The 12,117-nt window shown below is 32.0% G+C and overlaps 1 protein-coding gene across 1 annotated transcript; it reads right to left on the bottom strand.

The window, feature by feature from the left end:
* Nucleotides 1-7,930: 7,930 nt before the first annotated feature.
* On the bottom strand, nt 7,931-11,592 carry LOC9308045 (cytokinin dehydrogenase 7). The gene is made up of 4 exons (XM_002871930.2): nt 10,638-11,592; nt 10,253-10,528; nt 9,209-9,471; nt 7,931-8,445 (listed from the first exon to the last, which is right to left on the bottom strand). Exons 1-4 carry the CDS (start codon nt 11,358-11,360, stop codon nt 8,136-8,138), a joined length of 1,572 nt encoding a protein of 523 aa, XP_002871976.1. The 5' UTR covers nt 11,361-11,592; the 3' UTR covers nt 7,931-8,135.
* Nucleotides 11,593-12,117: the final 525 nt, after the last annotated feature.

Raw genomic sequence — 12,117 nt, 5'->3', positions numbered from 1 at the left:
TATGATATTGGGTTAAAAGATTGATATTCAATCAAATGTAGTGATTCATTTCTATCTCAGTCTAAACAAATAAATTAGAAAAAGTTCATAACTCTCTAGTTACTCTACAGTTGAATTAAAATTTAGGAATAATGTGTGTGTGTGTGTGTCTATATATGTAAAGTAGATACATACTAAAACATACCGTGTTAGGCATATCACATCACATCATTGTAATGTCGTTGTGGAGAGATAGAGATATGAAAACTGAAAAGTATGTGAATCAAAATTGAATGTGGAATGGTCCTTCCTAAAAGAATAATAGCTGTAATTGAACTCTATATGACATCGTTTTCTAGTGGACCGTTCTATATTCAACATATATACTACTTCATTTTGTATGTTTGTGGCAGTAAAGTTTAAGATCGAGAGTTTTGTGTGAATATATACTATTTCGCATTTCAAATGTTCTTTAATTACTATACTGAAACTATATATATATATATACCGACATGGGTTAGTTTGTTTTTTGTAATGGGTTAAAATATGCTTTGTTTTTGTTTTTGTTTTTTTTGGGTTAAGAAAATGTTGGTAGATAAAACGGAGCGAATAGAGTAGACATATAGGAGTTAATGCTGTGGACACAGGGGATGGTGCGGACCAGCCCGGTCTGGAATATAAGTGGTTAAGCAAAAGATCAATGACTACCAATTTTTTTTTTGTCAATTATTTTTTATTTTTTTTAGTATCATTTATTTATTTTTCATAATAGATATCGATTAGTAGATATATACTAAAATTAGTAGATATCGATTTTAAATTTGGGAAACCTTCTTTAATTTTTCTTATCTTGCTATGGTCACATGAATAGATATATAGTAACGGCAAGTCCGAGGACGTAAATCGAAAGTATCTTTATGATAATTGTCTTCTCATCGTTGTTCGATTGTGCTCTATTCTTTTTATTTTAAAGTCTTCAAATTTCCATTTCACTTTTTTCTTTGAAATTTTCATTTCTTGGGCACAAAAACTTTATCTTTCCTTCTTTCTTTTCATTTAGCGGGGAATCATAGATATTCTTTTGGTTAATTTATTTAATTAAAGCAAGTTAAAATTCACATGCATAAAGCATCTCCATTCACGTGTCAAAACGGAACGTAATTCCATAAAACCAACCCACAAAAATTAATTCTCGCGATGAAAAAACTAAATTCATCACCCATGACAACTGTAAGAAGATCTATTTCACCAAACCATTATTTTATAAATTCAAGTTTGAATTTGGTCTCCCATTACCACGTGTATCGTGTAACCACGTATGAGCTTGCCGGGGGGTATTGGGAGAACCGGAGATCGAGAAGGATCTAGAAAATTATCATAACTTAGTTTAGGAATATTTACATTTATCTTTAACGTATTATTTACATTTATATTTATCTTAAATTAGGAAACTTAGATTAATCTCATCTCTATATAAGAGAATGTATTTTGTAACTTTATTCTTATGAGAGTCTATTATAATTCTTTCTAAACACTTTTGTGTTCTTACTCTCATCAATTTATCAAAATAGTATCAGGATTTTAACCCAAACATTAGTTGCCTTATTACCCCACTTGTATCAAGATTTTTTTTGTTCTGGGGTTAAATAGTTTCAGGATTTTAAACCAAATATTAGTTATTTCAAGTTGAAGGGTACCTTTTATACATCTCAAATAATAATTAGTTCAAGAAAAAGATTATACCATTATTTTTATATATAAATATATATGATTATATGTATAGCGCATGCATATATTCTTTGAAAATAAGGTTATTAGTGCAGGATCTCAATAACATTTTTTTGATGTAACAAAGCTGTCTTAATTAAAAACCTATGGATTACAAGTAAATATTATTGTTGACCTTTTAATTAGTGCATTTTAATTAGAGATGAAAATAATAATAAAATGGGTTAAATGAAGGATATAGAAGGTTCGAAATTCAAAACTTACATCAGCAACAAACTTAGCTGATGAAGTTTTTGGAAAAATCTATATCCAAAACTGTAAACATGGATTTAGCCCGCTTCCATTCATGACCAGAGATTATTCCATAATTTTGTTTAGCCGAAGATGAGAACAAGTAAATGAATTTAGTCTTTTTCCGTTTGGTCCTCAAATTCGACATACATTTTTTTTTTCCTTATGCTGGCCATATAATACGTCGTTGGATGCCTAGTTACATTTTTTTTAACGTACATAAGTTTATCGATCATTTATTAATTTTATGCCAATCTTTTTTGATAAAATTTATAATTAGAACTAGACTAATCATAAGATACCTACTAAACCAATTATGTTACAACTGATATAATTAAGTTACATTATGTACCTATCAGTTATTAAAGTGCGGCTTGTATGTATGGTACATTTCCTCGATTTAGACAAAGCGAAGCTATAAAATAGTAAGAACGTCTTTGGCTTGTAGTGACCCATAAGCAGCAAATAAAGTAATTAAAAAATGAAGAACACGTCCGTGCATGCATGGCACGTTTAGCAGAGAACGTACTAGGATGATCTTGCATGGGAAATTCTCAGCCCATTGTTTTATTTGCTCTATGTTTTGCCTCTTACGATGAAATCATCATCTTATAATTGCATTATCTAAAGCTGCAAACAGTTATATAAAAATTAGAATCTCATCTTTTGTGAAAGAGAAACAAACAAAAAAGCAACGAGAAAAGAAAAGTTGCTAGATGAAAAAGTAAATTATTATAGTATATGTATAATGTATTTCTTAGGGGTGTGGGGAAATCGAGTAGATTTTGGTTCGGAACCCAAAATTTTGAAAATCTTTTCTTTTTAGTTTTGCTGTACGAAGATTTATCCATTGATAAGCGACAAGCTTTCACATTTTTTCATTTAAAAGGGCACTTTCTTTGTTGAACAGAGATTGTAGTTCTCTATAAAATTAAGAAAGGACGTTATTACATCACAAAAAGATGTTAAAATATTGGCTTCTTTCACCAAATTAAACTATCCTTATTTGTTAGTGGGACTTACCTAGATTGAGGATATCTAGTTTTTTTTTTTTTTTTTATCGTCTAAATTTATTATTAATTACAAATTATGAGAACTGTTACATAGACGATTCTATAACTGACAATTCCTTCCGACCCTTACTAGCTAGATCCACGACAGACTACACTTCCTTCTTCGTGATCTTGATGAATACCTTCAATGATCCACGACCTGGCGACACTTCTTTCTCTGTGTAGAATCCTGGCGAACGGCTATAATTGTACATCGCTGAAAATCTCTTGCACACTTGCCTCCATTAATCTGCAAATTTGTTAATAAATCGCAATATCTGCGATTCGAACCCCAGACCTCTTGGTGTAGAAGCATTAATCAACTCTTGGTCAATCAATGGGCCAAGGAGGCTTCCACAATATCTAGTCTATCTATATATAAAAATATGTATACCTATTTTAATGGACTAAACGATCTATAAAATTTTGCGAGAGATTAACATACAGTATATGTACAGAAGAACGTTCATTTTAGCTGATCTTTATACAGACTAACAGTCTAACAGACAAATACAAACAAATAATTGAAATCATTTCCTTTGATATCTTTAAATTAAACTAGCTTTACGTAATCTTTATGGGCATGTGAGCTTTCTCCCAAAAAAAAGGGAAAGAAAATAGAAGACAAAAGAATAAGAAACTCTTAAGAGACACGAAAATATAGATGATTATTGTGGATGTCGGAATCCGCAATACAAATTTTAAGATATGTATCGGGTCGTCTAGCCTTGCTAATTCGAATAACAATCGTGAAAAAAGAAAACAAAATAGTGAAGTATATGTATCTGTTTATTGTTCAAGAATTCGGTCCCCTTTACAATGGTTTTCGTTTTCTATTTATAATTACACGATTCGAAACCGAAGTCGTTCATCAAGCCGCAGATCTCGCCTCCATTATTGTTTCCGTTTCGAATCTCGCCGATCTCGCAGATTCCGTGCGACCCGCCTTTCATTTAATTCGTGAGATCCCAACGTTTCACTCGAGCTGGGCCGAAATTTACTGGGCCGTCCCTTGAACCGGGCTAACACCCCACTTCGTTCCATCGTTCCACTATTTTTCTGGGCTGGATCCGATTTGCGGGATCCATCACCAACAATTATCAACAACTACAAAAGATAAGCAAAACTATATATATGTGTAGAAATGTTTTATTTTTGAAAATATATATATGTATAAAGGTTGGTGAAGTTCAAAACCTTTTTCCTTGATTCTTTTATGGTAAGAAAGTGGAGAAGAATCTGATGCCCTAAATCTACAAGTCTTATTAATTAAATTTTCTTTCTCTCGAAAATTGGCAAACAAAAAATATAATATGGAGTAATCAACGAGTCAAAGTAAACCGTCCGAGACTGATCAACGCATCCATTTTTTTCGTTCTTTAATTTCTTTCAAAACTTATCATGTGCGAAAATTAATACTTTTACAGTTTTACTAGATATCGTAAATGATTATATCTCAAATATAAACGACTTTGAAACAAGATATGTTTTCAAAGATGTTCACATATAGTCAACCTCGAGTTAACTAAATTTTTTTTTTCCGGGTCATGTTAAATTAGCCTCTTCCCCGTTGTTGGTGCTTAGAGACCTCCCCCATTACTTTTCTACTTTGGGTGGTTAGTGGTACACCAATTTAAACGAACTTGAATCAATCGATTTCATACTTTCCTTGTATTTCTTGTATTGATATCGGTTATTGTTTTTTGTCACGTTCATATATACATCAATACCTCTCGCGTGCTATATAACATGGCATTGACATGGACATGCATCATCTAATTTGCTTGCCGTCGACATCTTTATATATAATAATATTATGTTCAGTTAAATTTTCCTATATTTCGCTATCAAATCACCGAATTATTCAAGTTACAACAGTACTCAATATTCGATGAAAAAAAAAAAAAAAAAACAGTACTCAATATATGAATTTGACCTTTGACCGGATAGTCTACGACGACATGTCACAATTGTTATAATAAATTTGGAATTTTTTTTTTTTTTTATATCTCTAAGTGCATAAATTATTCCAATGGTCCAAATCGAATAGTCGATAGGACATAAGAATTTAGTAGGAATGATCCAAAATACTGTCAAAATCACAATAGTATCATGGACTGGCTCCAATGACCAATATGGATGGTGGATGATTGACTTGGTTGATCCATTTATAGTTTTTGGATTAATTATTGGGACAGCATGTGAAGAACAATCTTTTCAATGTCTATCAATTTTTCCATTTCTTATCCTAAATCTAGCATGGCCATAAAATACACACACTTGTTGAGAAAATATTCCTCAAAGAGTATCCAAATGTAAAGTGTTAGATAGAAAACCATTGCGTTTAGACAATTTCATGCACTAGCACGTAATTGGTATAATTATCCAACCCCAATGAAAGATTAAGGATTAATTTGATTGTATACCTTATGTCTTATAAGAAATTTGAAATCTACCCTAAAAGATTTTAGTATTTGAATTATACCTTATATATATTGCACAAAATGACATTTTTATCCTTAATTAATGATAAAAATTCAAAAACAATAATTAATTTAATTAATTCGTTTTACAAATATTATTTTAAAATTAAAATGAAACCATTTATATTAAAAAAATATATATAATCGAAATTTATTTTCAAGATTTTAGGTAATGATAAAATAATTTACTATGGTTAATAATCATCGACAAATAAAACTAAAATTTATATTTTAAAAAATCAACTAATAAAATCTAGTAAACGATACCAAACAAAAACTTAGAATTCATATAATTACAAACAAATAAATTGAAATAAATTATGAATTTAGCTGTATAATATAAAATTATCTAGATCTGGGTTGATTTGGTAAAACTTTATATAGTGATAAATTTTAAATTAATTACGAATTTAATTATATATAGTTCAAATTAAGTTTTCTAATATTTTTATTTAGTCGAAAATTTCAAAAAGTATATATATATATATATATATATATTCGAATACACTATATTTATTTTAAATTAATTAAAAATATAAGTTAAATAATTTAGATTCAAATATTTAACAAAAACATATTAATTTAAATAATTACCCAAAATAAGTCAACAGTTCAAAAAATTCGACAATGTAAAAAATCAATTAACCAAAATATAAGTCAACTGTTTTAATATAAGTTAATAGCGAAAAAAGTTAAGTCGACATAACTAAAATATAAGACGACAGCTCAAAAAATCAACCTTATTAATAAGTCAATGTATAATGAAATAAGTTTACCAAGAATAAACAAATCGACGGAAAAAAATTTATAAATCAACAAACAAAAAAATAAGTAAACAGTTTCAAAAAGTCGACTACATAAAAAAAACAATCAAACAAAATATAAGTCGACTGTTTTAAAATAAGTCAATAGAAATAAATTAAGTCGATGAAAATAAAATTTAAATCGACAGTTTAAACTATCGACTTTTTAATAAGTCAACGTAGAATGAAGTAAGTCTCCCATGAATAAACAAGTCAACCGAAAAAATTAGAAATTGATGACCAAAAAAAATAAGTCGTCAGTTGAAAAAATTGACTATGTTATAAATCAACTAGCCATAACATAAGTCTACTGTTTTAAAATAGATCGATGGATAAGAAAATTAAATCAGAAAAAGTGAAAAATAAATCGATAGTTCAATATATCAACCTTAATAATAAATCAATATCGAATAAAAATAAGTCTACAAAAAAATATCAAAAGTATATGTCTACAGATTTTTATTTTATTTATTATAGATTATATAATTTTGAATTACTTATTTTTGAATCATTTATAAATCTAAATAATATTATCAAAAATTAATTTTTATATATATTAAATAAGATAATTATTACTTTAAAAATAGTAAATTATTTTTCTTAATTATTTATTATTAAATTAACTAATTAAGAATTTTAGTTAAATTTTTTAAATTTCATTTATTTTATTTTCAGTTAATTTATTTAAATAAATAAAAAAGGTATTATCGTCAATTTTCCATTAAAAATGTGTAGTTTTCAAAATAGTGTAAAATTGAGTATAGTTTTCAAATTTCTAATAAAATTTAGAGTATTTATAAAAATCTCCCGAAGATTAATTATACGAAATGAAGATGTCAATATGGACTCGATCGCTTAATTTACGGGTTAGCGTTAGAAAATGGTGGTCCATATGTTATACTCCCTCCGTTTCATAATATAAGTCGTTTTGGAGAAAAAATTTTGTTTCATAATATAAGTCGTTTTCAAGTTTCTATGCACTTTATATATTACTTTAATATTTCATAATTATTTATATTATGCAGTCTCTTTTATGATTGGCCGAACTTTTTAAAGTAGATTTTCTTAATCTGCGTGTTTAAAGCTAAAACGACTTATATTATGAAACGGAGGGAGTATAATAGATGACCAAGAGAACAATATCCACTCCACGCATTTTAAATCCAAAAAGTACAATATTAACCCTGATTTAGGAAATGAAAGGAGGAACACCAAAATACTTTTAACCAAAGGTATGCATTAATTTACATATAAAGTTGGCAAAACATCGATTTGGTTTATAAATCATCAAATAAATCTAACATACGAGCAAAATACACATATGTGCAAGGATTTATCAAGTGTGTGTACTGTGTGATTTATTTTTTACCAAAAAGAAGATTTATTTCAGCGATGCATGAGTTCCACAATCCACATAGCGTAACTCTTTGGAACTCCAATTTTTTCCCACCTTTCTTTTTCTATCATATATAGTTCCATATCATTCAAGATTTTAGAGAATCTTCACTTAATAGACCGGTTGAAAAGGAATTAGACTAGTTTAATTACTAGCTAGAGTCACAATATAACAAAATTTAGATTACACATTTCAAGATAACCAAAAAAGAACGTTTTTCTTGTAATATTGTTATTCATAATTGGACACGACTCATAGGCTGATAGACCACCTTTAAAAAAACCAGCTGATTTTTTTCCTTGGGAAAAAAGTAAAATACAGACAAAAATTACATTAAGACCACAAAACTCAAGGATACAAAAGTAAACAATAAGAAAAGGAAGAAAAAAAGAAATAGGAGGGGTCATGGAGACCTATTGAAAATCTTTTGACCCGGTGAAAGTATAGCCATGGGATCAAACATAGATTTCCTATCAACAAATCTCGACCATTGGTTTCCAAAATGACGAATCCATTCCTCTTGAGACTTGTAATGAGGAAGATACAATTTGAAATCTATTCCGTTTTTGACACACCAATGAACGATCTCTTGGTTTTGAGCTACCATTTTATCAACCGATGAGCCTTTCGCACACGGCGGCACGAACCGCAGCAATGCCACAATGTAGAATATCTCTCCTTCCGGTATAACCACGGACGTCCGATCATCCCACCTGATAAAAAAAGCAACCAAATTTATTTAATCATTCACATTAAACAAAAGACATTTCGAAGGGCTTATCAGTCAATCAAGGAAATTACATCTTAGAGAATAAAAAAAAATACACATTTTGGCCTTTTGCTCACGATTGGTTTCATTTCTCACGTCTACTATTTCGTACCAGCAAATCTCATTTTCCACATAAAGTAAAATATCTAAGGACGAAACTACCCTTCAGTAAACTACAAAAGGCTATTTTAGAAAAGTAAAAGAAAAAATAACGTTAGTTCATTATTGGGTCCAAGAAGCGTATCTTTGTCCCTACAAATTTCATCTCTTTCCCTATATGACGCTAACCTTAACGACGGTTACAATACAACTCCGTCACCCACCCAACCGTAATGCCTTATACGGTATCGTATTAGTTTAGTATTTTTTTTTTTTTTTTTTTTGATCTCGCCTACAAAATCTAAACGACCTCACTAAATTCCAATTGTTATTGTACTTAAAAACCCGTACGGGTAAAAAAAATGACGAAGGTCTGAAGAAAGACACGTGTGCCATATTGGCGACAATTTGTTGATCCCACGTCTCGCGACTTGTGGAGCCTTTTTTAGTTTAAGCATGCACGACTAATAATCATCACACGTGATAAACACATGCCATAAAACTAACTAGACCGATCTTCTTTTAGTCTTTTAGATAGGTGCCTTGTCTAACCCAAAATAAAAACATGGGTCCTAGTAACAAAAAAAGTGAGAGGGAGCAAAATTCACCTGCTTCGCAAGAGTGGGTACACCAGCATTGGACCATTGACTCCGTTCTTGACAAGTTCTTTGAACACCGTCCGATTGAAATCTCCGATGTCTCGCTTCGACACGAAGAGGTTAAGCCACGGGTGCGGCGTTTCCCACGTACCAATCTCCTTGGCGATTTCTTCAGACCGTTTGACTCGAAGTAAAAAGTCAACGTAAGGCAGATCTACCTCGAATCTTAATCCTTCATTAAATCTTAGCCGTCCGATCAATCTCTCCACCCTCTACAAAAACAATTTAATAAAAAAATCAGTCAGGGGTAATTCGGTACATTCATAGATGATTCCATATAAAAAAGGATGGCCAGATTTTAGCCGGGACCGTTTGAAATCAAATCATCAATGTTTATACTTCAGAAACGTTTACATGCTACAATTACAATTTCACCCTTACGTCCCATACCGCATGACCAATGGATACGTCACACGTGTTGGGTTAAACTAAATAATTGAGTAGAGAAAAGCAAAGTGATCTAAAAATATGTGTTTCATGAGAAAGACAACAAAAGCTAACAAAAAGAAAAAGAAAAAAGTGTCGTTTTCGTAATAACGTGGTTACGACAAGGGCATTAGAGTAAATAAAATTTTCTGCCAGACAATCCAAATTCGAAGATACATTACACAATGTCTCGTCAGTTTCATATTATGCAGTCAGACCAGAGACTGTATAAATTCCCTTTCTCACCCTATTATATTTCCTTAAGTAAACTATATAAGTATTATTATATTATCATCTTTCACTATTTTTTGAATTTTATGTTTTGTAATCATGGAGGTCGAGAAATCTCAAAACCGGTCCTATATGAACTACGTGTCGTATAACTGTTAGCGAAATAAAACGGGTCAACTTCACACTTCAATCTAAGGTCAATTTCGGTCAAACAAAGTTTCTAGAACATCAGAAGCTTCCACCACCGTCGGATCTTAAAAAGATGAAGGGTTCTTGAATCATCGAAAATTGTTATAAAGTTTGTGTTTATTATACCAAGTTATTATTATTATTTACCTTGTCGACGTTTGAGTTGGAATCGGAGTCTCTGTAGTGAAGACCGAGTTCGAGGCAATAAAGAACCGACCCGGAAGATTGTGGAAGCCGGGTCGGGTCAAACTCTTGGTCTGGGTGGAGCGGAACTGTTGGCCATCCGTTAACCGGGTCATCACCGTTGACAAACACGAATCCTTCCACGTAATCGAATGACGACTCGTTCTTCTGACTCACCAGCCACTCGGCGTCCTGAGTGAACTCATCGAACTCGGTGTATACTACTCTTATCCATCTCACCTAATACAAAACAATCATTTATATTATGGACCAAATATCTGATTTTTGATTGGATAATAAAACATATATAATTGAGATTAATATTTAAATTGTTGGTTTAAGTAATCACCATATCTGGAGCTGGCTGTAGCAAAACCCTAGCTCTGGTGATGATACCAAACTGACCAAGACCACCTAAAACGGAGAAGAAGAGCTCTGAATTCTCAATCTCCGAGCAAGTAACGACGTCACCATTTCCCGTTACGACGTCTAACTCCGTTACATTTGACGTCTGTGGTCCGTAACGGAACGCTTGTCCACTAACGCCGGCATTTGACAACGTACCTCCCACCGTTAGCCCAAGATAATCCGTCCACGACCTCGGAGCCAAACCGTACTCCGAAACGCACCGTTTCAACACATTTTCCCATAATGCCCCTCCGGAGACATCAACAAACGCCGTGGCATCACCGCCGGATAAATAACCCACCTCGAAATGATTCTCCGCCGTGGTACTCATATCGACGACGAGTCCTCCTTCCGCCATGGCTTGACCGTTGATAGAATGGCCGTTTCCACGCGCCGCCACTGTGAGTTTATCTGAACTCAGAGCCGCTTTCACCGCTCCAGCGATATCCTCCGGTCCCACCGGTCTCACCACGGCAAGAGGCTTCACACAGTTCATACCGCCAAAATCCCTCCCGGCCATATCCGTCGCAGCTCCACCGCATACGATTTCTCCTTGGATGTTAAGTGACTCAGAAACGCCATCGGTAGATTTTCCGGCTGCGGTGACGGCCGAGGCGGCTTCGGCGTCGTTATCCAAGAAGTATGGTTCTATGTAAGCTATCATTTTGGTGTGAGTGTGTGTGTGTGTGATTGTGTGTAAATGCTAAATTGAGAGACTCTAATGTAGATGGAAGCTTTTAGCTTTTGGAACCAAACCTATTTTTGTTTGTCTGTGGTGAGAGAAGCTGTGTGGCTTAGCTATATATAAATAGAGACTGAGGTTATAGATTTTGGATTATTTTAATTTTAATTGTTTAATTGTGATATGACTTTTTTAATTTCATTCGGCCGTTGAATATGCATTACTTTTAAAAATTAGTATGTTATTATTATAAACGAAGATATTGGATTATAAAATGCCTCCTAAAATTGTCAACACTGAGTTATGTGGAGATAACTAAAGGAGGAAAAAACAAAGAAAAAAGAAAAAGATTCAACCATTCTTAAAAGAATGGTTAAAGGATCCTCAAAATCTGTCCCGTACCGAAAAAGAAAAAAAAAAGCAGAAAAAAAAATCTAAGAAATTAATTGTGTAAGGAAGTTGGTCTGTATGCTTACGGCATTATAGAGAGATGACGTCGTTATTGTTTTTTCAAGAAAAAACCAAGTACATGAGTGTGCTAAGTTGAATTTGTTGGCCTAAAATAAGATCAAAAATTAATGGGTCATATTAGTTCTCTCGTTTGAATACACGATTAAAAGTTGTTTTAGTGGTTAAGAAGAACATGATAAATGGCGTTGAAAATAAAAAATGGTTACGCATCTAAACAGTTAAATAATAGTTATGATTTAATAAACAGTTAACTAGTAAAATAATGGGG

Source organism: Arabidopsis lyrata (genome assembly GCF_000004255.2).
Source record: "Arabidopsis lyrata subsp. lyrata unplaced genomic scaffold ARALYscaffold_6, whole genome shotgun sequence".
In the NCBI taxonomy this organism is placed as follows: Eukaryota; Viridiplantae; Streptophyta; class Magnoliopsida; order Brassicales; family Brassicaceae; genus Arabidopsis; species Arabidopsis lyrata.
Note: the sequence above shows the minus strand (reverse complement) of the source record. Positions and strands in the feature narration are given on the sequence as shown.

Excerpts from the sequence above, each read along its gene's own strand:
- LOC9308045 (XM_002871930.2), bottom strand. The coding sequence starts at position 11,360 with ATGATAGCTTACATAGAACCATACTTCTTGGATAACGACGCCGAAGCC. Across the intron at positions 10,529-10,637 it reads TACAGCCAGCTCCAGATATG|GTGAGATGGATAAGAGTAGT; the intron begins GTGATTACTTAA and ends GTTTTGTATTAG. Across the intron at positions 9,472-10,252 it reads CCAACTCAAACGTCGACAAG|AGGGTGGAGAGATTGATCGG; the intron begins GTAAATAATAAT and ends TTGTTTTTGTAG.